This window comes from Argopecten irradians, chromosome 4, assembly GCF_041381155.1.
Source record: "Argopecten irradians isolate NY chromosome 4, Ai_NY, whole genome shotgun sequence".
Classification (NCBI taxonomy): domain Eukaryota; kingdom Metazoa; phylum Mollusca; class Bivalvia; order Pectinida; family Pectinidae; genus Argopecten; species Argopecten irradians.
This window is the reverse complement of record NC_091137.1, coordinates 37,762,069-37,789,990: the sequence shown is the minus strand read 5'-3', so window position 1 is coordinate 37,789,990 and position 27,922 is coordinate 37,762,069. Positions and strand designations below refer to the sequence as shown.

At 33.7% G+C, this 27,922-nt stretch overlaps 1 protein-coding gene across 1 annotated transcript; it reads left to right on the top strand.

Annotated features, from left to right (window-relative positions):
* The first annotated feature begins 1,096 nt into the window (after nt 1-1,096).
* On the top strand, nt 1,097-27,922 carry LOC138321559 (large neutral amino acids transporter small subunit 1-like). The gene is made up of 11 exons (XM_069265307.1): nt 1,097-1,984; nt 6,799-6,924; nt 7,900-7,999; nt 8,246-8,290; nt 15,665-15,788; nt 16,150-16,253; nt 16,584-16,680; nt 17,061-17,210; nt 19,470-19,554; nt 20,033-20,125; nt 22,328-27,922. Exons 1-11 carry the CDS (start codon nt 1,480-1,482, stop codon nt 22,396-22,398), a joined length of 1,500 nt encoding a protein of 499 aa, XP_069121408.1. The 5' UTR covers nt 1,097-1,479; the 3' UTR covers nt 22,399-27,922.

Genomic DNA, 27,922 nt, shown 5'->3' with positions numbered 1-27,922 from the left:
ACACGAACATACCGAAGTCTAAAAAAAATCACAAGCATCCATTGCATACAGCGAGGTATTAATTAACTGTGAATATGGTATTAATTAGAAATTAATATTAAAGTGATATTAGTAATTCTGTGGCCGTTATAATGTAATGGTGGTCGTGAAAATATCTTCTGAATTAAAACTTCTTTTCACTGTAGACACATAATAACGTAAGCGGTGGCTTTATCTCTCTTTAAAGGTTTTCGTCAGAAATTGGAAATTTTCTGAGTGGAGAAAATAGGAATTTAATGTTATCTCATAAAAAGTTTATGCTTTTAATTAGTACAACGTGTATTTCAACAGATTTTGGCTACAGACAGACAAACTATTGCTTTAGATATAAATATCACTAAATTAAAGGAACTAAAATATATTTTTATGAAAATAGCTAGTCATGCTGAGATGCTATATGGTTCCGTTATTGGTCCCTACAATTTCCATAATAATTGAGAATTAACATAAATAGTTTCCGTTATATCAGAAACATATACATATACAAAGAATTAGTAGCTATCTTTAGTCTCATTGTCCGAAAAAATGACAACACGGTCGCTTTACAGAGAAAATGTTTTATTGTAAATGCAGTGCGACAATAAATTAATTGATACGTATTGGTACTATTGTTGCTACTTAGCGTCATCAAAATAATACAAAACATTCACAGTCTTCTTCTTATTTCGTAATTCACAAACTACGCACATGGGCTTGTTGTTGTGTATTGCGACACGCCCACGCGTCAAATCGAAAGTTGCACACGTGGTGAAGTCAGCCTCGCTTTGACCTATAAAAATCTGGTTGATACCGGTTTTTGGCTGAGGCTTACATGTAGACTAGCTGGTGTAAAATAACACCAGTTATTCTGATAATAAGAACCGCTTTAACGGAACAACTGTTTGAAACTGACTGTGATATCGAATTGATCAGGTTATCATAACATATAAAGATTGCTAAATAGGTCAGGAGTGTCTAGTATGTTGCATCATCAAAACAAAGCAAAAATTGGACTGCTTTCTTTTAGTGCGTCCTAGCGGTATGACTGGTTATAAGAGGGTCATATGTTTGTAAATAGTATAATAATTTACTGTATTGTCTAGTTCTAACAAAAATGCATGCTAAATTGTTAATATTTTTGAATATCTGCAAATTTAATCGAGATTGATGCGTGATTACACGATGTAAGAAATAGACTGTCCGAGTCGGTTTGCCCACATAAACGAAAAAGATCCTTTTCACAAGTTCGACCTTGACCTTTTTGTCACGCTTCCATATTTGTTTCACTAACCACGTTGTCGCTACCAACAGGAGTGAAAAGTTGATTTCATCATTCTGTACCGAACAATCCTGGATTATCAGTCACAACACGGATAAATATCAACGGATAGTTTATTTTAAATAACAGAAACTTTATGATTTAATCGAGGAGAAGGAGAAACGTTGATAAAAGAACAAAACATGGCATCAAGTGAACGATATGATTCTGTACCAATAGAAATGAAAGACAGATCACAGAATTCGAGTGAATCATCAGATCAGGACAAAGATGAAGCGGTAAAACTAAAACAGAAGATCACACTATTAAATGGTGTCACTGTGATAGTTGGTAGTATTATAGGGTCGGGTATTTTTGTGAGTCCCAAGGGGGTTTTGCAGGACGCTGGGAGTGTGGGAGTTTCACTCATAATTTGGGTGTTATGTGGACTTTTCTCAATGGTAGGAGCTTATTGTTATTCAGAACTTGGTACATCGATTCGCCGATCGGGTGCTGATTATGCCTATATGTATGAAGCTTTTGGACCTGTTGTGGCATTTCTAAGACTTTGGATCGAGTGCATGATTGTGAGGCCCTGCTCTCAGGCAATTGTTGCACTCACCTTCGCATATTATGTCATCGAACCACTGTTTCCAGACTGTGAACAACCTTTAATAGCAGTTCGATTATTAGCAGCAGTTTGTATTTGTAAGTATGAACAGCATCACTGAGCAGTTTAACATGTAATTCAATTCCAATGTTGTAATCATATTGTATGTGAATGTATTAAAATTACTCGTGTAAAAAGATTTAGCTTAGAACATTTATTTCAGCATTTCATTCAAACTCTTATTTAGTTACCGGGTATGTAACAGGAAGAGAGTAGTGTACATGTGCTACCAGTCGGGCTCGAACCTGCGACCCCAGACTTACTGGTCTGCCACTCTACCAACTGATGAGCTAAAGGGAAATTCCCCTAGCGTGAAGCTAGAAGGCAACTGTATGATCTCAATATGGGCAATTAAAACCTGCTACACTTCTTCCTTTTCCAAATGTGTTTGCCCTCGAACACAAATCATCTTAGATTTTCTCTCAGAAGAAGCCTCCAATTCTTCCATTTGGACTTGCAGTTGTCAACGGCACTAAATGTAACAGGACAAGTGTAGGGTGCCGCATGCCGGACTCGAATCCGCAACCCCATGACTTACTGGTCCGTCGCTCAGCTCTACTGACTGAGCTTAAGGGAAGTTCCCTCTAGCATGAAGCTAGAAGGCGACCGTATCGCTATGTACAATGTTCACCTGCTACAGTTATAAATAAATATAATAGATGTAAAGACTTGGAGGACTAATATATAAAGTTCTCAGTAAGGGCAAATCTGGATACTTCAACGTGAACAATGGCATTTAAATTCCATTTTTTTTATGTCCACCCCAAGTGTCCATATGTATGTTTACTTAAGGAAAAAGGTGTTGGATTCTTACCCCAAGGGTGTTTGTGTCTCTGGAGAATTGTCCTGTGCTATTGTAATGTACGTGTCTGAATTGTGTTCTTTGGCAAGATATACTTTGCTTTAAAGACATAGAATGTGTTTTTGATAAGGTTAGTCTACATATTTTCAGAATAGGTGAGCATGCAATGACCCTGGTTGTCAGCTGATAAACCAAATGAACAATCATGATCAGATGGTGTACTTTGTATCATTTGGAAAAATATGTCCATGACTGGGTTATTGACTCCAAACATGACCTTCAGGCTTCAGTCATGATCAGCTGTGTAGCTATAGTAATTGAAATTTGGCATGACACGTGTTCTAGTAGTGTTATTGTACTTACAGTAATTGTTAATTTCCGTACATATGTACTGTACTGTATCACTATTTTTGTAAGGGGCCAAGAGTACTAGTGGTCAAGATGTTTGAAATTCTACTGGTGATATGCTACATATATGGCTTTTCATCCAAGCTTGAAAACTGTTATATGTAGTTGCTGAATACAACCCCAGTCCCTAGCAAAATGTTTTATCTATTTATGTACTGGTTTACTGTCCGGTAGAATTTTTTAAGGTTGGTCCAGAACACTTATTTTCAAATTTTGATACAAAAAGAGGCAGGGTTCTTCTAGACGAGTCCCATAAATCAGTGCGCCCCCATCAAATCTTCATCAGCATTCTTCCATCAACAAAACCTCACATGTCCAAGTATAGGTTTATGTCATTGTGGCTGTCGGGCTATTAGTTATATTTGATAGGAAACTTCGAGGTTAAACCAAGGTTATTGCATGTTGTATATGTGTTTACCTGAAATTCCAAACTATGCAAATTTAACTTATATTTCAAGAATTTTTAAGTCATGCATGCAGTATCCCTGAAGACGCATTAGAACTCTTTCATTTCAAAAGTTGGAATATAGCTCATTATGAATTTTCAGGGGTGAATGAATTATCTTAGATTATAGGAGGCCTCTTGAAAGTTTCAGCAGACAGGTGCATACAAGGTCATTTAAGGATTTAGCAGGTGGAAGAAAGTCTGCAGAGTGGAAGAAACCAGTGGTCAATACCTGGCAAATTTTTGGGCAGGGAAGTGGTGGCATTGCCACATGGATTTTGTACTTAGATTGCAACCTAGAGGTGGAGGGTTAGTGGTAACACTTAAGCACTTCATGGCCACCACATTCTGGGGCCCCAGGATAACCTTATATGGAACTTTAATCCTTTTGTGGACTTCCACAACTCCTCGAGATACGTTTGTTTATGATAATAGTAAACTAACAGTTCAGGTTGTAGGTGCAGTAATCTGGGATTTAAAATGCACTTCTGAATTAACGTTGACAGTTGCTCTCCCTTAAATTATTAATTTAATAGTAATTTTTATGGAAATTGTTTTTATGTCAAGAGGAGAAGGAAACTCTTATCTAAAATGTAAACACACATTTATTATCTGTTTGTACTCCTAACTTAGGCTTACCGGATGTAGAGGTATTTTATTTGTTTGAGGATTTCATTTTAAATCACTTGGTACAGGATGTGATGAATTAATATTATAATAAATTATATAACGTTTCAAAGTAATTGTCAGATGGTCAAGCATCAAGAAATGAACAATTTGGTTTGAATACTTTTTGAAGTAAGCCATTATAATTTTCTGTCTAACCTTAAGTGAACATGCTTTTTATTTTGGTTTGATACATTAGGCCAGACATGTTTTTGTTTGGATGTGTTGTATTCAAACAACTTTGATAAAATAAATGATGGAATATAGCTTTAGGTAGCTTTTGTTATTTAGATTATTATTTATTTTTTTTTACCAAAATTTACACATTAGATAGAAATATAGTGTAGACTTGCTGGCAGACATCCAATCAAGCCACCATATCTTTAGTTAATTAGTCTCCAGTCTTGTGTCAAGGGCCAGGAGACGGGAATACATGCAAACAATATTTTACACAAAAAATCCCTGTTGTTTGTTACATTCAACTTGTTTTGTTATTCATTGACCCTAATAAGACTGGGTATATATATATATTATTACCGTGGTTTGACAGTGCAGGGAATACCCGCAGGAAGATGCTTTAAGACTAGTATATCATCTAATTGATATGTCATTTCTTCGATGAATTGTAAGGTTTGTCCATTTTTGGAAGATCACAAATACAGATAAAAGTTGTTCTTGTAACACATGGTAAAATTGATCTTTATTAGGATGTTCATGTACCAGTATACATATACTAGATTATGCAGACTTCAATTAGTAATGTCACAGTATGTTTTACTTTACTTTGAAACCTGTCTATAAAGGCTGCCCAAAGGACACATAAAAAGTGACTTTAATGGCTAAAGAGTTGAATAGTGTTATAAATTGAAATTTGGACCCTAAATGTGGTCTTTATACAGAGGTGGCCATTCAGGCAGATTTCACAGTATATGAATGATCATGATATTTGTAAACTTTGAAAATTAAACTTCACATATAAGTACAATGTACTGGCTTATTCTATAGTATCTTCAATAATTATAAGCTATAGTTGGCAGACGATCATTAACTCTATGACCGTTTAATTATTCATAAATGGTTAAAATTGTTCCTTCCTTTTTAAAGCAACAATATACATGTATATCCAAAGTTGTTCAAATATACCTGTAGGCCATCCAATACTGTGCAATATAACAACAGCTGTGATTCAATGTTTTTCAAGTATTTTAATATACCATATTAAATGTTTTTCACATTTTTAATATACCATATTAAATGTACATTTTTTAAAGTACATTTTGATAAAAATTCACATGTTTTTTATAAAAGGACTGTCAACTAATGGTCTGCAGATAAAAAAAAAATAAAATGAAAAGATGACACATCTGAAGTTGTATGATCAGGTGCGACAATATTAATTCTAACTTGGTTGTAACAGTTATCAAGATATGATTTGTGGCAATTTTCATATAATATTGAAATAATGACACATCATCAAATTCTGCACCTGGTTTTCTCTAATAGTTTAAAGGTCAAAGATAAATTCACTTTCAGAATTTAAAAACAAATATGTACAATCGAGACATTTGGCAAAATATATGGGCCCAGTGAGGCAAAAAAATAGTTATACACATTAAATACTAATATATAGCCTTATCAAAAGTCTTGATAGCATCAATTTTAGATCTTATTTTTACACATATGTTCTTGAAATTGAAAAAGATGTCTACATATACACTGTATGTGCATATAGTTCCTACTTTTAGATATGATACACGAACTTTCTTTAGATCCACATTGAATGTTAGCTAATCAATCTATTAAAACTGCCAATGGTTATAAATACAATGTCCATCACAAGAGTCCTAAGTAATTATGATGTCACAATGCTATGTATCTATAACGTTACAATGTTAACTTAACAACTGTAACCAATTTGAACCGCAAATGTGTACTTCAGGGTAGATAAAATTTGTTAAAGTCGTCCTGATGACGACCGCCTAGCGGTCGAAACATGTCGACCACATTAATATCCTGACCAAAATAAAGGAAAAAGAACACTTCTTGGATGTACATTAAATACTAATATAAAATTAAAATATGAAGAAAAATGTGCAGTTACGGTATTAGGGGAGAGGTGGGTTGTAGGGGAGAAAGTTTATAGAATACGAGGCTTTTTGAGATCCCAAAACAATGTGGGTTAAGTACAATTTACCATCAATTACTCCCACATTCCACATCATTTTGGGATCTCAAAACCCATGACGTATTGGGACTTATTCAATGTAAGTCATAATTGAGCTATTAATTCATTCAAGGTATAGACTAAACCTGAAACTAATTGATTGTTTATATAAATGTAATTTTATATGTGTGACTGTGAAGTATAGTTCAAAGTACCTGCATGCGCACCCATGATTGAAAAATCATGAAAAGTTCTGTAAATACCAGGTAAATCAAGAGGAATGCTTAATTAGCTGGAATAAGGCATCTCTTTAATGAAAGATAAGTCTTATACATGCTTTTAATATATCTTTTGTTTTATTTTTCAGTAATTTTGATGTTTGTGAACTGTATGAGTGTACGATGGGCCACTCGAGTACAAGATGTGTTCACTTATGCCAAAGTTCTTGCCCTTATCCTCATCATAGTTACTGGATTTGTACAGCTCGGCAGAGGTAAGCACCTTCTTTCTGAACAATTAATTGTCATTTTTCACATAAAACACATATTAAAACATTTTCTGATAAGGCCTTTTATTTACTGATAATGGAACTCTATAATTGTACTCCTATGCATACAACACCATACCTGACCGCCACCTTTCACTATAATGGCTCTGGATCAGATGGAGGGTAACCAGGTAGCACAATTGTAGCTAGAGCATTGGCTTTGGCACATTGGGTGCTATATGATGTAGTGCTAGAGGTCCCAGGTTTAAACCTCAGTCTGACCATGCATTTTCCCATTCCTACAGCTTGTGACATGGTTTTGTTTCAAATGAGGTGAATACGGGGATATATATTTAAATGTGTTTAGTCGTTAGGAAATCACAAAAAAGAGATAAGAGTGTAATATATTAATTCCACACCTGTTGATTACTGGGACCAGGTAGCTTACAATTTACATTAGAAATTATTAGTCTGTTTTCCAGAGCTCTGGTAGTACAGAAAGAAATTAAACCCCCAGTCGTGAGATTGTTTGACAGGATGATGCAACGAGATTAATTAACTTGACAGGATGATGCAACTAGTTAAATAAACTTGACAGGATGATGCAACAAGTTAAATAAACTTACATGATGCTTATGCACCAAAGCTGTAGATTCATGCAATAAAAGATCACAAAATTTTTTGAATGGTTGTAAGATACTGCATTTCAACTGATAATAAATTTGAATAGTTGTAGAAACTGACACACCCTTTCGACCGTTACTTTAATTTTCATATTATTAAATTCAAAGCTGTTTTTATGGCCACCCAAGGGACACAAAAAAGTTGTCTTTTCAATAGCTAAGTGATGTTGAAATTGGCCGTTTGACATAAGGAAGTGGTCTTATTAGACAGGTGGTCTTTATACAGAGGTGGTCACTAAGACAGGTTTTACTGTACACATGATTATCATTAATGGATGTCTTTGTATTTTGGTTGCAGGAGAAGTTGAGTATTTCCAGAATCCCTGGGAACATACGGAGACTGACATTACAAAGGTGGCTCTCTCATTCTACTCGGGTCTCTTCGCCTACAATGGATGGTACAAACCTCTACTTTTAACTTTGTTTCGATAAATCAACTTTCAATTTTGAATTATTTGAACAAACTCTAACCAAACCCTTTAAATACACAAAGGGTATATTTACTTCTGTAGCAGCTACTGATCAAGTTTCTACTAGAAAGAGATTAATTATTTTAACTTTTTTTTTCAAGCTCAGTAAAATGTATAAAACAGCTGAAAGTATGTGTATTAAATAATTAATACATTTCTATTTTTCCTCAATAGGAACTACTTGAACTTTGTAATTGAAGAACTGAAGGAACCCAAAAAGTAAGTTTGAAAATTGTTCATTAAGATGTACGTCACTTGCTGTTCAGCAAATAATATATAGTAAGCCATTGTCAAGTCCTGGTACATGTTTTGTATACCTAAATAGAAGATTTACATAGCAGCTGATTTATCTGTGATCAAGATGTGCCACGATGATGTATGTGGGTGAAAAAGTTTTTGTACTGTCCTCCAGCTCATTGATAAGTCTCAATAAGTTTAGACCTGGGTGTATACGTACATACTGTCTGTGATTTCATGATTGTTGGGGTGACAGATGCCACTGTGTATGTTTACCTGCACCAGATGTTCAACTGGAGGGGAGGGGTTGATCAATATCAAATGTCGCGTTTCTGTACGTCAGCGGCCAAAACCAGATGCATCAAAATGTCAGTGAAAAAATCATACAAGCAATGCATGTAGTCTGACTGGTGTTTTATGAGTGTTTTAAAAGTAATTTGCATACAACTCATCTTTTGATGTTTGTTTTTGTTTCATTAATTAGTTAAGGTTGACAAAAGATGACTTTATGAGTGACAGATTGACGAGGAAACGTAACCAAGTAAACATGTTGTTTACAAATATATATACCAGTATAGATTTAACACAAATATACAAGCACAGTTTTATCTTGAAGTAGATTATCTGTGAAACAAAACTTGTGATAAAGTCTTTGCAACATTTTATAATGTGGAAATATAGAATAGTTCAATATATGTATTTCTATACTTATATTATTCAGGCTAGTAAGTTATGAAATAGGATTTAACTGCTCTTTGGATATTATGATAATCGGTTCTCATTAAAGTTTGTTAAATCATGTTCCAAGTAATGCAGACTTTACCTAAACACTCTGTGTTCATTCATGTGTGTCTCAGGTATATATATGTACAAGACTCGTAGACATTACTTCATGTTACAAACTGAGGCTTAACTGTCTGGATTTGTTTTTGCACATTTTGTGTAATATTGCATCATTGCCACCTAACATTAACCTACTTCGCCCGTCATGATTTAGCAATTACCAAAATTTGAGCTAGCTGAAGTGGGGTTTTAATACCTTGGGCCTCACAAAACATGCTATGCATGAAATAGAAAATTTTTGACATCATTTGAGTGAGAGAAAAAAACCACCAATAGTCTGTTTCAAAATTCATTCCATTTTAATAGTAAATTCACAAAAGTTGTTTTTTGTGGAAAGGTATATTCTCAAAGATTTAATCACCTTGATGGCCCCAAATTTATCAATGTTCTTTAACTTTGAAGAATCCCTTTACTTAAATTCTTCATTGGAATGTTGATAAAACTGGATATAAAAGGGCATTGTGTTGTTGACCTGAAGGTTTAAAAAGACAAAGGGCTATGTATGGATTTGGCCCTTTTTGGCTCCCAAATCCGTCAAATTTTCACAACTGTTATTTAGTACCTGTATATTTAGATGGGTGGATTTGACATATTTAGTAGTAGAACATCCTGTATTTAATTGTTTTCTTATTTTACAGCTTCAGTTGTCATGGTTACTACTCGAAAAATGCATAAATTGTGAAAATATGGTCATTGTAACTGAATCAAGGATGTACTCAGTATTTAAAATGCGACAATATTATCACTAAATAACAGTTTGGAAAATTTGATGGATTTGAGAGCCATAAAGGCTCAAACCATACATAGTCCTTCCTGTTGAAACAGTCCTCCATTGATATGAGAATGTACAATTTGTATCCATGTTTAGTTAGTGTGATCCAGGTATTCAAGTCATTTAATTGACGATTTGTCATCAAAATCAGAATATCAGACATCACTTTACAACTGAATTATCCTTTTTTTAGGAAGTGAATATGGTGCTATGTTGTAATTAAACCACACATATATGCTTTAAAGATGCTCCACCGCTGACATATAGTATTTTTCATTATCAAAAACAGGAGCAGACGATTAAGTATTTTTCTTAAGTTACAAAAGTTACTTACTTTACACCGTTACCACCACTGAAAGTTTGAGCTTTTAATTTGACTTCAAGTTAAATATATGAAAAATAATTAATTGCATCCCGAAAAATTTCCATGGCACTATATCCTATATAGAATGAAGTACTGATTGCGCATGCACCAAAGGCGAAATAAATCATTTTATATTATTTTTGTGTTAATTAGGCACAAATATACACGATTAAACACCAATTATTGTTCAAATGATGAATATCATTTATGCTCTGTCGGCGGTGGAGCATCTTTAAAAATAGCATAGTGTTGGGTACTGACAATGGAGAATTTGAAGCCCGGATAGGGCGTAGATCATAAATGTCTTCTTTCATTGAATGTGTTTCTGGGGTATGCATTGTATAACAATACATTAGATGTGTTGCTAACTTGCTTATACATGATAAAGATTTTAATACACAGAACAGCAATGGCACATTGACATGATAATCATGCCTCATTTAATATGCTTCGTTTCTCAAGAATAACCCCATTCATTACATTTGTGTCTGTATTTAAAGGTAAAGGTCATACTTTAGTTACTTTTATGTGCCATAGGTAATGTTTTAATGTCGCAGAAGTAATAAACATTGTCTTTATATGAACAGTAGTGTAGATATTTGAAGTTCAATAACGCATTAAACTAGAAGGATAGCATATACTAATTGCTTCCAAAGTGCTATATAAAACCAATGGAGATATCTAGGGTTTATTTTGCCCTGACAACTGGAATTGAGGAATCAAAAGGGGGAGGGGCGCTAATAAGGACATGGGTAGATAACTATTTATAAAACTGATTATCTTTCGGAATATTCAACTGAAACGTGTTATCAGAGAATAATACTTATGTTTTTGTAATGTGTCGAGGAGGCCGAAATAAGGAAGAGAAATAAGGAAGTACTTATAGGGATGTGTATGATCTGGGTGGATACACACAATTATACATTATGTGTATGCATCAGTAGTGTTTTGGTCCACCTTATTGAAAATTTACTTTGAAAACAGCTAGACCTCAGGGAAATATATTTGGCACTAAAAAAACTTATTTCTGGCAGCTTCAACATACATAATTATATTACAGCAGGTTATTATTATGGGGATAAGAGTTGTTACTTTCATGATCTTTGTATTACACATGTGGTTATAATTACAAAAAAATTGTATTTTCAAAATAGTAAGTGTAATAATAAGTCACACCTTTTATAGCACAAACATGAAATTGGGATTCATTTAGTTTTACTTTTTTCAGTAAATAACAGTTTAAGAATATCATTTATATGGCATACCATATTTGACCCAAAAAGTGCCCAGTGGTTACTGGATGATAGGATCAAATTTAGGCTATTGCACAGATAAAGTCATGATCAATTTGCAATTAACAAAATCAATAGAAAACCTAGACAGTTTTAAGTCTGCATTTAGTAGAACTTTAGAGATATCTAAGGCCTAAATAAGGGGGAGAGGTGTTTATAAGGACAGGGGCATTTATCAGGTCGAATACTGTAACATTACTGATACTATATAACAATAGACTTTTGGAGGACATGTAATGGTTATGATTTAGTTGTCAGCTATTATCAGATCAGTTTTAACTGTGCGTATTGGAGGAATTATATGACATCCAAAAACATCTGAACATTATTCTTACAACAGAATGAAACTATCTGCCACAAACTTGACATATATAACATTGACGACAGATTCCATAGGTCTACACAACAAGTGGATCATAGAAGTTATATTCATTTTCAAGACATGTTTATTTTAACCCAGACAACATCTAATGACAGTTAATTATCTGTAAAAAGATATTATCTGAGGCTCTTGATCTATATAAAATAAAGTTTCTAGAGTTTACCTGGGTACCTGAAATATTGTATTCATTTTTATGAGGATGTTGATTTTAATTTTCTTGTTGCTAATGCATGTTAATTATTATTCACGGGAAGAATTTACTGAATTATACATTATACAATTCAGACATATATAGATATATGCCAGGTACATGCATGGAATAATGAAATGATAGATTAAGACTTCAAACTTAAAAACATGAGGGTTAAAATGACACTGCATTGACATGCTCCACGCACTCAGTGGTAGTCCTATACTAAAGCATTGAACAAAGATTTACTAATATAGAGTGTATTTTGTTTGAATTGTACATCAATGTCAGTGTTAGAAATAGATAAATAAAGCCCTTGTCAATTTTGGATCATTTACATACTTCATACATTCATTGAAGTTATACAGTTTATCATCATTGTTGAATTGATGCAATGTGAATTATAAAATACAAATGATATGGAAATGTTCTTGGTAAAAGCAATATATTCTTAAAGCAGAGTTAACAAGGCAGAAAAAATTAAAACTTATTTTAATCTGTTTACTGCAAATAGGTACACATTAAGTATCTTTTTCATAAAAGTTCGTCAAAGAGGATATTATGAAAATACATGTACAACAAAAAAAACTTTCATGATTATAGCTCACTGTTCGTCAATTATGTGGTAATGCTCATACACTAGTTTGGGCATATACAGTTACATGAACATTTAGGTTAAAAATAGGTTTTAGTAATCATGAATATTTAAACTAAAGTGAAGGTTACAGTGTAGATTTTAGGGTGCAATATTCAAGTTCATTGGGAAATAACCTTGTCTAAATGAGATTTGTTGGTTTAGGAAGTCTTTAATTTAAAAAGCATTCCTGTAAGTGGAAGCAATACAAGTGTTGTAATAATTAAAATCCATATCCTTCTGAAGGGAAGAGATGTGGATATAGTATGTATTGTAGGATTTATATTGACTGATTCACCCCAGAATTTCATAATGGACTGTTCTTGTCCTTGATTTAGAAGAGTCTAAAAGTGCATTCAGGGATGAATGAGTTATAGGGTAATAGGTGAGCCGAACATCCTTCTCTTTGTACAGAATATTGCTAGTGTGTATGGAGCAGATCAGTTTGTGAATCACAAATGAAACAGGAAAGTGCAAAAAAAAAAAATGAAAGAATTTATTGCATACCTGCTTTAATATTTCTTAAATTGACTGGTTATAGCAACGGTTACTATGAAGTATTTTTTTATCAATGTTTTAACTAATAATATGGTTATCTTCCTACATCAATTTGAGTGATTCTGTGTATAGTTCACAGTCCATTTGTACATACTAAGCGTGCGTGTTATTAGCATATATAGACTATAGCAATTCATCTAGATAGGATATCCGCCTGCAAATACACAAAATATACACAACAGGACCTACCAGTATTATAACTAAAATATATTGTCCATTTACTGAACGTTTGTGGCTTCTAATGTGTAGCACTAGCCTTTAAAGTATTTAGGAACTTTTTTGGTTATGGCAGAACATGGATTATAGGGTTTTAAGGTATAGATTAACTGCGTGTAATGTCAGCCAATAACGCCGGGGTCATTTAAGGAACACCAGACTTAGGATTTGAATGTTAAAAATAAAAGCTTATCAATGAGTACCCAAAGAAAACTACCAAACTCAGTATATGGTTAGAACCTGGCAACTGTCCCAGTTGTGTGTCTCGAACTCACAACCAAGAGTGGAGCCCTAGTTGTGTACATGTAATTCAGATCACCTTAAACCAGTTGACCGCTACAGCAGAGTACAAACAACAAAAATACATTAAATATCTGGCTTAACTGTTGAAATGTGCTTTATTTAACAGCTGTTAGAATCATTTTTTCAACAGTATGTGTTATTTAGGCTGGCTATATATCAGTCATTTCATCAGATGGCTTGTTTTCATATCTCTGTCCTAGTTTTAATGTTCAGTACATCCAGTCTGCAGGCATTAATGTTTAATGAAATCAGATAAGAGCAGTTCTTTCATTAGTGAGTCACTTGAACAGCTATATACATAGCCTCATTGTGACGTAGGGCCATAGCGCAGTTGCACCAGTTAATAATGGAACAAAGTACTCAATTCAAATTTTAAGTTGAAACGTTAAATGAATATTATTTGAAATTGAGGACATACTGGTCTTAGACTCTTGGTAAATCACACGATACTTTTGTCCTGGTATGTGTGTACAACAGCAGGATTGGACTGGACCGATCATTGGTGACCAGGTAGCTCAATTGGTAACTAGTGTTTGGGGGTCCTGGTTTCATTTTTGTCCTCTCCTATGGATATACACGTTAGATATCGTGTGCAGCCTCAGTACCAGCTATCAGCAGTACTGTAGTACTGTGTTCTAGTCGGGTTATTGATCTCAAGTGCACTTGTTGGATGTGAATCCGATTAAAAATGCAATCAGCAGTAAACATGCATCAAACCATTGGTGCTAACTATGTATATGAACATGTTCATCTTGTATATAACTATAAAAGATTATTAAAAACCACAACAGTAAAATAGTTCAGCTTCTTCAAAGTGCTTTAACGGCTCTTGCCGTTCTTCAGGAGATTTATAAAATTTATTAAAGGTTATATTTATTATACCGGTACTGTTTGCATGGCTTTTGATGAATTGCAAAAAGGAAATTTATGCAATTTGTACAAAATTTTCTACTCATGACCTAAATGAATGTTACAACTACAAAAAATACATATATATATTTTAGTTAAATTGTCTCTTTCCCAGAATTCCCCTTAATGCAACCTTGATCGCCATCCTAGTTAAAAAATACCTGCATGCCCGCTAATGACCCATCACTCACACATATAATCCCGCCTGCCCTACACTGTTCCTTTACACATGCTAAATACATGTATACACATTTTTCTGTTGAATTATCTCCCAGAAATCCCTCTCAATGAAATCGACTTCCACTCTATTTACCATGGTTTATGTATTGTTATATAAATTATACCCTTTACAGAAATCTTCCCAAGTAGACTGGTTCCCGCCTCAGTTACCTCCCTTGCGTACGCTTCACTGAGGACCGGTAGCGAGTAGCCATCTTGAGTGAGAATTCCAACTCCAGAGTAGTGCGCATCATTTCTGCGCATCATGGAGACGGCTACTTCCGTTAAGAGAAAATAACGTCATTAACGTCGTTCCTATGAACACACTAAACTCTGTTAGCACGAAATGATTTCAAAACTTAAGATCTTATTTAATTTTGTTTATATATCGTTCAAATAAATTATTTATTCTTTACGTTAAGATCCGTCGCTTCGTGCGTAAAGGGATTTCCCACGTCTAAAAAAAGTGATACCAGCGAACCGGATATGTAGATTGACCAATCAAAAAAAATCATCATGGTTACCCGCTACCGGTCCCTAGTGAGCGGAGCGCAGCCTGGCGGAGAGTAGAGAACTAAGGGAAGGGAACCAGTCTATACTTCTATCTTCCACTTAGACCTGGATCCCCATCATCTTGATTACTTATTCTAATGTTGAATTATCTCCCTTTACAGAAATCTTCCCAAGGCTATCTGGATCTCCATCATCCTGGTTACCGTAGTCTATGTCCTGTCCAATGTAGCCTACCTGACTACAGTCAGTCGCGAGGAGATCCTGAGTGGCGCTGCTGTCGCTGTGGTAAGCATTAAATACTTTCTCAGAAATTTTCTTGTCAACATTTTAATTTCATACTACCAGTCATGTTTTGTCAGTGTATGTATATGGTATGGAAATTTCAGTTGAGATTTATGCTAAAATTTGTGTAATAAAAAACTTAAATTTAGCAAGAGAGTACCAGTATATTGTACATATATTAAAATTATGAATATACAGCAAAAATGAAGTCATGGCCAACAAAATACTTCTATTATAATATCTATTATAATTTCTAAAAGTGCCTATATATGAGGTACTTGGTACATGAGATCAAGTTAACAAAATTTGACTTATTTCTCTGATTGCTGTCTTGACTAATTACTGTCCACTGTTTGTATTGTAGATGTTCTCCAGGCGACTTTACGGCGTGATGTGGTGGGTCATGCCTGTCTTTGTGTCACTCTCCACCTTTGGAGGTGTGAATGGCATCCTTTTCACTACGGCCAGGTAAGTGTGATAAAAGTGATTGTATATGCACATGTCTTCAGATACAGTCAAGCTATGGAAACAATTTAAGTTATGATTTATCACAGGGTTGGAGTTCAATGAGTACAAAACAAAATCTAGTGAGGATCAACAAAATCCTGGACTAATTCACCCAAATTTCATAATGGACTGGTCTATTCTTTGATTTAGAAGAACCTAAATGTGTTTTGAGGGATGAATGTGATTAACAAGGTATTTGAGTTATAAAAGTTCTTGTACAAGATTCAACTTTTGACCTTGTTATTTCAGTGTTGGAGGTTGTGGCCCTATATTTTGACTTTGTCATTTCAGATTATTCTATGTTGGAGGTCGTGAAGGTCACATGCCCCAGATTCTCAGTATGGTACAGATACAGAGGCTGACCCCTATGCCTGCTGTACTCTTCATGGTAATGTTCTATCTACGATTTGTACTGACTCAAATAGTTCATTGGTTATAGCACACAGTAGCTTTTCACTTCCTTGCTATATGTACTGTATTTGACCCAATAACTTCCAATAAGCACTCCCTTTCCTATGTATAGTGCCCTCCATCCATTTTCGAGGTCAAGTTCACTTTCATTGAATGAAATCCATATTAAAAATATTTATACAATAGAGTTTCTATATTATTATATATACATCTTTTGCAAATTGATTTATGGCGTACTTAATCATCACAATTTTTTAAGCAGCCTTATTGGGTCAAATTCTGTGTTACATAATATCTGTTAATATCGTGTAGTGATTATATTGTAACTGTGGTAACACTATTGATGTTATTCTGTAGGGTCTGACCTCACTACTTTACCTAGTATCGGCGGACATGTTCGCACTCATCAAATACGTGAGCTTCGTCAACTGGATGTCTATCGGCCTGTCCGTTGTGGTTCTCCTTTACTTCCGCAAGACGCGGCCTAATATGGAAAGGCCAATTAAGGTGAGTTTGATGGGTTGGGTTTGGGTTTATTAGTTTAACCTGCTATTAACAGCCAGGGACATGTAAGGATGTGCCAGGTTTGTTAGTGAGGAAAGCCGGAGTACCCGGAGAAAAACCACCAACCAGCAGTCAGTACCTGGCAACTGGTCGGTGGTTTGATGGTGTTCTGTTACATGTAGTCATGTATAATCATTATTTCAGATAATTGATCAGTATTTCCCATTTAATGTGTAAGATACTGTATAACTGAAAAGAAATAATTCTATGTTCTATTGAAATCCCTGTAATATCTAATAAACTAATGTATTGATATTGTCTGAACTTAAGTTCACCAGCTGTAGTACTCAGTAAGAATGTAGACAAGAACAATTTCCCATAATGAAATTGGCAAAAGAATGATAGTAAGCAACAGAGATATGGTACAAAGGTTAAAAAAAATTAGAAAAAGCAACAACAACCACAAACCTCAGAACTGTATAGAAAGATATTTTTGGTGCACTATGACATTTTTCGGAAAAAATGCAGCTGACATGCAAACAATGGGATAGAAGAAAGTTTTGAGGTACATTTAAACTGGGCTAGCTGTGGTCGGTAACCATGGGAACATGACAGATGTGGTTCACACTACATACTGATGATAATACGAGAAATAAGGCCATTGGTGTATGACATGTTGTGGCCGGGGTTATTGTTTACAAGAAATGCTGTACACCTGGTATTTAGATAAAACATTGTCCTTGAAATGACCTCTATAAACTTGTTATAGTCCAACTTACAGAAGTCTGTGTGTAAAGGTCTTCTGGCCCTCCGTGTCTGTTTCCGTGGCTGCATGGTTGAGGTTTTGACATTTCTTTAATACTTCTACATCCATAGGGTGCATATGTTAGGCCTACAGATATTGGTTCAATTACTACTCAAATAAAATGTTACAGGTATAGGACGACGAGACACTTTTTAAACATTGTATCATGTCTAATTGTTGTTGATGGCTTAAATCAGAAAGAAAAAACAAAGCCAGTGACTTTACGATTATTTGAAATAAGTCAATTACCAGCTACTGATTGTAGGTTTGTGGTTTTTTTCTGGGATCTTGGGCTTTCTAAAACACCATCAAAACCTGACACATCCTTGAAGGACAATAGCTGTTAAAAGAGAGTCATCCCTTAAATTCCATAATAGACTGGTCTAGTCTTTGATTTAGACAAGCCTAAATGTTTCTTCAGGGGTGAATGAGTTAATTGTTATCATTAGACCACAGAGTAATAGAAAAATTCTTGGAAGGATTATATAATGTTAGTGTATAGAAACAGGTGCTCTCTACTGCCTTCCTTAACGGGCCTGACATTTGTTTTATACTGCTGTAAATGTTGGAGTGGGAAGGGGTCACAGGTCAAGTAGAGGGCACAGGTCGGCTAAATACAGACAGTTATTGTTTGTTTATAGACACAAGGGCCTTGCTTATCATGTTTACAATCTCCTTGTTTTGTTTGTGGTTATTGTTCAAAAACATAACGGCTTCCTGCAGATACTCAACATTATCGGTATTTAGTTTTGTGAAGTTGTGCTTGAGAACCTTACATATTGTGACATGGTAACAGATATAGTCTCCGTGAAACATAACATATGTTGGTTTCATTGCCTGCCCTTTTATCTTGTGCATGATTTCTGAAGGACCAAAGTTTACCATTATATGTATTATTGTGGTACAGCTACAAATATTAAGCAAATTGTTGTCATACACTATTACATATCTTCAATAAATTCATCAAGTACCCCCAAAAAAAAAAAAAAAAAAAAGAAAGAAAAAAGACCAAATTAACTTACAAACAGAATGACAACAAAAAATGAATGACGAATAAAATAAAAGAATGAAGTCGAAGAGCAAAGGTTATATTAAAAGATCATTCAATGTTCCTCCTCAGATGAGATGACGATTTTTCCCAACTTAACTTTAAACATGATAAATTGAAAGCCTTCTCCAGTAGAACCACAATGAACCTGAAGCCAATTGACTGCTATTGCCATTCATGTTCTTACACCCAATACAGATCCAGAATACTATTTCGAAAATAACTACTATGTGTTTAAAGATCATAGAACTTTTCCTTTTTAACAGCTTCTTTATTCTGGTCTATCCTTTACATTAGCCAGAGCAGACTTATGAGAGTTTTGTATTTTTGTTTTCAGGTTTCTTTATTCTGGTCTATCCTTTACATTAACCAGAGCAGACTTATGAGAGTTTTGTATCTTTGTTTTCAGGTTTCTTTATTCTGGCCTATCCTTTACGTTACCATTACTTTCTTCCTGGTCCTGCTTCCAATCATCGCTAGTCCTGTAGAAACTGGTGAGTGACATTTGAACTTAATTGTTTTATACTAATTGGTTTTAATTGAGGCATAGTCTTAAATGTTGTAATTGATATTGATTAAAATTATTGAGTGAGAGGAATTCAACATCAGATTTTGATTTCAATCTGGTCCACCAACAACTCATTAAAAGTATCAAGATGAGAATATTATCATGGTATATGTAAATAGCAAGTTGAGTACAGTAAAGCACAGGTATCACACATTTCTTATGAATTTCTTTGATTTTAAGGCAAAATAGGACATTTATATCAGTTCGTGTCAATGTTTATAACACTTGTTGGTCTGGTTATAAAGATTAAATGAAAATCACATTGTCCAAGGGCTCAACTGAGGAATGTGCAGGAAAAATTACACAAAGAGAGTCAACTCTACACAGATAAAAACTAAAATACATGATGTACAATACCTGAAACAAATCTAACACCTTCTTAATTCACGCTTTTTATTTTGCAGGTTTTGGAATGCTCATCATTGCCAGTGGTATCCCTGTATATATAATATTTGTCTACTGGGAAAGCAAACCAAAAACCTTTTATGAATTTTTAGGTAAATATTCTCAATAATGATCCAGATATAGCTGGCTGGCATTTAAAAAATTTAGCTGAACATTTTGAATGAATAGCAATTTTTAGGTCACCTGAGACGAAGTCTCAAGTGACCTATTCTAATCGCCTTTTGTCCGTCGTCGTCCGTCGTCCGTCGTGCGTCGTGCGTCGTCCGTCGTGCGTCGTATGTCCGTAAACAATTTACATTTTCGACTTCTTCTCAAAAACTGTTGAAGCAATTTCAATGAAATTTTGCACAAACCTTCTAAGGCATAAAGGCCCAATCAAAATTGTGAATTATACGGTCCCCACCCCCCAGGGAGCTATGGGAGGGGCCAAAAGAGGTTAAATTGACTATAATTTCAAAAATCTTCTTCTCCACTCACAGATGTGATGGAATTAAATACTCTTCATAGATAGAAAGGTCATAAGGTCATTTACAAAAATTGTGAATTATATGACCCTGGGGTCTCGGGTTTCCCCCTGGGGAGGGGGTTAAGTTTACTATAGTTTATATAGGGAAAACACATTTTTGAGTATTATTTGATCATTTGTAATAGGAAATGAGTCAAATATTGTCAGAATTATCAGTATGAGATTGCCATTGAATCCTATTAACCAATTTTCCATGACTGACCCCCAGGGGCCTTAGGGGCGGGGTCAAAAGGGGTCAAATAGGCTATATCTTCAAAAATCTTCTTCTGAAATTCTGGAAATGGTAGAATCACATACTCTTCATAGATTAAAAGGTCTTGAGGTCCTTTACCAAAATTGTGAATTATATGACCCTGGGGTCTCACGTTTCCCCCTGGGGAAGGGGTCAAGTTTACTATAGTTTATATAGTGAAAACACATTTATGAGCATTTTTTGCTCAATTTTAATACGAAATGAGTCAAACTTGTTTAGAATTATAAGCATGAGATAACATTTTAATATCCTGGTCAACCCCCTCGGGGCAGAGGGGCGGGGCCGAAAGGGGCAAATAGGCTAAAACTTTAAAAATCTTCTTAAATACTGGAAATGGTAGAATCAAATACTCTTCATAGATGGACAGGTCTTAAGGTGTTTTATGAAAATTGTGAATTATATGACCCTTGGGTCTCAGGTTTCCCCCTAGGGAGGGGGTTAAGTTTACTACATATAAGTTTTTATATGGAAAACACATTTTTGAGCATTATTTAGTCATTATAATAGGAAATTAGTCAATTGTAGTCAGAATTATCTCTATGTGATGGCCATTGAATCTTATTACCAAATTTTCCATGACTGATCCCCAGGGGCCTTAGGGGCGGTCCCAAAACCGGTCAAATACCGGTAGGCTAAAACTTCAAAAATCTTCTTCTGAAATTCTGGAACTGGTAGAACCTGAGATAGCATTTAACATCATATCCATATTGGTCCTGGCCGACCCCCAGGGGCGAGAGGGGTGGGGCCAAAAGGGGTCAAAATGGATAACATTTCAAAAATCTTTCTCCTGAATTCACTGATTTGATGGAACCAAATAATCTTCATAGATTAAAAAGTCAAATTTATAAAATCACTGACTGACTTCAAGGGCCTGATGGGCCAATATATATTTATAGTGTTTATATGCATGTCTTTGTTTCATTCTGTGTCTGAATTCAGGTGACCGCTAAGAATGAATAGCAATTTTATTTCCAGAGAATATTTTATTTGTATAAAATATATTTGAAATAGAAAACAATGAACTTGATTCATTTTGATCTTGTGAGATAAAAACAACAGCTGTATGAATTCTCTGCATATTGGAATATAAAAACTTCTTTATGAGATCAGACGAAGGGAGATAATCCTCAATTGTTTTTTTCATATAACAGTGGAAATGTCCATATATATATATGCCGTCCTAAAAAGAATCATAGAAGGAACAAACAAAACAATACTGTAAAACCTCATCAAATTCGAGTCAGCAGTATCATTAATGAAACATCAGAGATACAAGTTTATATGTTTGTTTGATTATATTCTGAAAAAAAAATTTAGTCAGGAACAAGATAGTTAGACATGGTCCTTAAGTTAACTACTTACCCATAAAGACAGCTTTGGACTCATCTAAATCAAAGACCGGAACAGTCCAATATGAATTTTCAGGTGGGAATGAGATGATAAATTTCCGTATACAAGTATCATTTACGATCACTTAACATACAATGTTGTCAGTTTTTTACTTTGTGTTTACAGACAAAGCTACCCTAGCTCTACAGAAGTTCTTCATGGTTATACCAGAGGAGACAGCCTCGAAAGAGGAGTAACCATGGAAATGGGTAAATAACACATCAGATTAGAGACTGAGCTAGGAGACAACCATCAGAACGGGACACAATTATTAATCTACATCAACACATGAAAATCCTTACAGATCGGCTCGGCAGCAATGGAAACTAAACCAGCTTTCTTTTGCAAATGATTTACTTTCATGAATTTTCGTCATTGAAGTCATTGAGGGGAAGTTCATATCTTTCTCACCAATATTGAGAGGTATTTTCATTCAGTTTTAAAGGTATTAAAGGAAAGGAAATTGGTTTACTGTACAATCTTACATATTTCATACATGTTGGATTCAAACATTTTTGTGGAATTTGAGTTATTTTCCTCGGTATGGTATTTGTAGGCATTAGAATGAAAACTTGTAGAAATAGATTATAGTTCTTTTATATAGGTTAGTTGAAGTATAATTAGTTTGTTGTCTAGCTAGAAATGAACGGAGTGTTACTGAAGTGAATTGATTTTGATTTTAAAAAGTGTTAGGGTTTCTGAAAAATGACTTTGGAAGAAACCCAATACAACTATTCTAATGAAAATGCAAATAACCTACCTATCACAAAAATTGAGTCCAACAAGAAAGATACTGCAATATATTCATGATTCTGTTCTCAACTGACATGTTTAATAACTTCTCTGGAACAAAATGGTCTTGTTTGGCATTCCTCCATTATTCCTAATCTAACAGGCCTTGTATATAATATAAACACATCAACTAATACTATCATATTACACATATATTGCGAGATTCTATCTAAATGGTTCGAGTCAAATATAAGCTAGGCAGTTATGTTAAAAACAAATTTTGAGGTACAGAAATTGTAAAACACATGTGTTTATGCATGTACATGTAGGTACATTTTGCATGTGTTAAACCTAAATCCATCCTTGACACTCCAGGGGTTCCGATCACTTGATTTGGAGTATCGAGGATGACCTACACCTGATAGACCCACTATTAGACTAATTTTTGTAGTGCTTTAATGATTGTTTTAACAATGGAAAATCAGTTTGATGCTGGATAAATTTTATGAAAAGTATCGACAGTTTTGATATTTTGAGATGATCAAACCATCAATATTTTTCCTGTTTAAGTAATATGCCTTGTTTGTAGTGTTACGATTTAATAAAAGTAATTTCTAGATGTATAACTCTAAAAGTCACATTGGCGGGTAATGTATTTTAGTGGTAAAATCTGTGAATGTGGCTATATACATTAGAATGATTTTGAAAATCCTATTTCTGGTTTTGAATGATTACAAAGGGAATGGTTTTCTTTTTTTCTTTTAATTTTATTGACCACACTAATTGTATCATTGGAATGTTCTGTGAAATAATATTGAAGTGTGATGAACATAATGTGATTTATCAATCTTAGTAAAACTAATAACATTTTCCAGCCGTTCATAAAACATACATCAATATAAAATTATAAACATAATAGACAACAGGCATATTGTATAGCCGATTTAATTGAGCAGTTGAAAACTTTCGCAATTTGAATTTTGGAGAAAATTAAATTAAAATTGTTGGTAGTTCCTTAGTGTTTTATTTTACAAAATGAATCATCACATTCAATAGACATACAGTTTTTAATGTAATGTCTCCTTATATGAACACACACTTAGGGGAAAAACAGGTGGCAGTTCTTTTGTTGCCTTTATATGTTAACATATTTTAAGTACATGTATATGAACTTGAACTAACGTTACTGAGCTAAAGAGCTTAACATCATCATAACTTTATTTAACATCACTCTATGTGTACAATTCATCCAACAGATTATGTGTAAAATCACTCTAAAATGATACACCACCAATAGATACATACTGACAGTATATACTTGTATTTCATAACAATGCTGCACGATTTTTTCAGACAATGAAATCACAGACTCTACAATCTTCATAACAGAATGATGTATGTGTTCCTTGATTTTCATTTCTATAACAAAGAATTTATAAAATGCTATAATATTTTTCAGATATTTTAAATCTTGCACGTTTTATTTGTCAGGAATGAAGATCTCATCATGTTCCATATCGTACATATAACAAAATATCCTTTGAGGGAACTCATTCACCCCCGAATATTCTTAATGGACACTTCCAGTGTTTGAATTGGAACAGTTCATTTATGTCTTCATGGGTGATTGAGTTAAATGAATCTCGTTTGTCACTGCCAGTCTGTTTTATCAATGTTCTGTTGGTATGTTTACAATGTGTAAAATATTTGTTGTAATTAAAATTGTTATAGTCATTGTTTCTGACATCTTATTGTTAATTGTGTTGTCAGTTTAAGCTGTTTAGTTTTAGAATTAAGATTTGTTTTAGAGACATATTCTTAGGAATAAATATTATGTTTGGCCTTGTCGTTGTTAACATTTTTGGGATGATAAAGCTGAAAGCCTTCGAAACTTATGTTTATGACTGAAATCTGAATATCTCGATAACTACTGAAGACAGCATTACTAATCTGATTATAATTGGAAAAAATCCCTTTCGTTTAACTTGAATAATTGTACTGGTTTTAAAACTAGATAATTATATTGTTTATCCTATTCACCCCTGAAGACACATTTAGATTCTTCTAGTACAAAGGCTGGAATGGTCCATATTGGAATAACAGGGATGAATGAGTGAAGGAAGTGGGGCGTGATTATAAAGATTCCAAAGGGTAAATAATGTCATTGAAATGTTGAAATGTCTCTCATTATCAATAGATGAATTTGATAATTGACGTGAATTCACCTGTAGCTTTCATTATCAGATCGTTTTCTGTCATTACAGATGATGATTGTAGCATCAGGTTCTCATCTTATTTGTTTTGATGTGCGTCAACATCAAATTCATTATTCAGTTATCACTTTAATTAGTTCGTGTCTATATTGTATGATGTGTCTTGATGCTATGTTGAAGGCTATTTACAGAATTACATTGCACCATTGAAAACCCAGAAAATCGTGATATTTTGTATATATTATATATTTAATATATGGGGCAATTTATAGATAATGAGGATGGAAGAATTGTCCTAAACCTATAAAGTACTTGCTGAATATGTTAATTATGGCCCCTAATCTTTAGGTGTACAAGAGGGTACCCCATGACCCAGGTTTGTAATAACGTGTCTCATTGTATTTTCGTGGGCGAAAAATCGCGAAATATCCGCCCAATTTCTCTGGATATTTGGTATCAATATTGCCTTTGATTAAAATTGGAATCCGAGGCTTTTTACCTATAATATAATTATATAATTTCATTGATTGTAAACCCCATGTAAGAGAAATATCTAGATCACATGATTTCTAGTAAGCTTTTTAAATCATTCTGCTAGGTGTTTCTGGTAAAGTATGAGGGCTTTTGAAGTTATAGGTTTTATAACAACTAATCATAAAAAATATATTGATTAAGTTAATAATGTATATATACTGAAATCTCTGCATGTAAGAAATTGAAATCCGAAAGTTCAATTAAAATCATCAGATTTGAAGCGTGCTATTATTCGTCAATTTTACATCACGATTTTCACATTTTTTCAACATCATTTTATTATTAAAATTTGCATAATAAGCATACATCTGTATTAGCTATAAGCTTAACGTTCACATTTAAAAACACATTTTGACAATGGACTAAAGTGCTTCTCAACAATCATGAATTTTGACAAATATTTGTTTTTCTTCATATGAATTGTGAAAGTGGATACCGCACTATTACAAATTTGTACTTACCGGATAAGTTAGGCTTGCTATTTCTCAGGTGTTTGGAAGGCATTCCTGATATATAAACCTCTGTGAGAGTCTATTCAAAAGAGGAAGTGAAAGAGGGAGTGAAAGTGGTTCTTGCTCTTGTTTATTGATCATTCATATTATTACCATTTGAATTGAAAGTTAACCTTTGTAAAATTAGGTGCCCAGGAAATTTATTTTTGATGCTTTATTACAAGTTTGAGTTTCCTGAAGGATACTTTCAAGTTGTGCATTCTTTTTAATTATAAGTTAAAGACAATTTTGTTGTTTGTGTTTCTTTTTTTTTGTTCGTATATACGTTCGGGTGGCTTACAAATCATGAATGAAATGTTTTAAAGTACCATTTAGTCTCGCTGTCACTTTCTCCCCTAATAACATAGCTGATAGAACACTGATTTACCAATGGCTATAGTAAATGACAACAATAAATAGTAATGTATGCGGCAAACCAGTAACTGATTAACATGACAAAATGTTCCCGTTGTTGAAGACAACTACTAATATAAGTAAGCTAGAAAATTGTGTTGTCTTAACTGAAAGATTTCTTCATTTGTGAAGTATTTTTTGATAAACTCCTTGGCAACTTAACAAAAGCAGAAGTACCTTTAGTTCACACCAACAGACGGTAAGAATGTTTCAAAGAATTATACAAATGTGTTTTTATGTAGTGTTATGATCTGCATTGAATGATCTGTATATGTATAAATATTGTTTAAACGAATAGTGTTATAGTGTTGTTTTCAGTGGATTTTTAAACTCAAAAGTGTACTTTATAAATATATATATGAGTAACATGCGGATGGCAAGTACAATATCGGAGAAATAAATTTTCGTAAATTTACCTGTTTTTGCAGAGTAAACAATTTAATTAAAAATTCTGTGTTAATCATCAACTCTTATATTCCTATTGAAGTTTATATAGAATAGATATTGAACATTAAATTTAAATTAGATTGATCTGTTAAGTGACTTTTCTACAGTCATTATAAGTGTAATAAATTGTTAATCATACTTGCGGATATAAGAAATGAATTTCTTGTCGTCATAACCATGATGTTTGAGATGCTGTGGAGAGCTGATCATCAATGACATTACACGTGTCTAAGTGGAAAAAAGAAAACCAATTCAGGAAATTTCGATAGGTAGAATAGAGATCAATTTAGAATGTTGGTGCCGAATAATCAAATAAATGATTATTTGCATTTGAAATTTATTTTAATTGATAAAATACAATATCATTTTAATCATAATTAATATTCACACAGGTCTTTTATGTATTTGCGACCAAATTATTTACGGTCACCACCATATTTTTGTAATACAGATTTATTTACCAGGGTATCTACTTTTGGGAACAGGTATTTATTGTTACAATATTAATTATATCACATTTTTTTCTCACATAATGCATTTAAAAAATACTTTACTTTTATATTCTTGCAACGTAGCAATTAATACCTACTTGCAAGAGCGGATATCTCTGTGTTATGAAAAAAAGACTTAATTGTTTCGTTTCTTGTTTTGTTTATGAAATAACAACTTAATTTAAGTCATCATATTGTTGTTGATTGTGTGTTATAATTTATGACTTTATAGAATACAATTTTGAATTATGAAGACTTATAGCTTTGCTTGAGAATTTAGTTAAGTGCGTACGTGTGTGTAGAGAGAGGTGAATAGCGCGAGAGACAGGGTATATATTTAGTTTGTGGAGAAAATCTATTTTGCGTGATTATAAAAAAATAAAACATTTTTCGAACCGA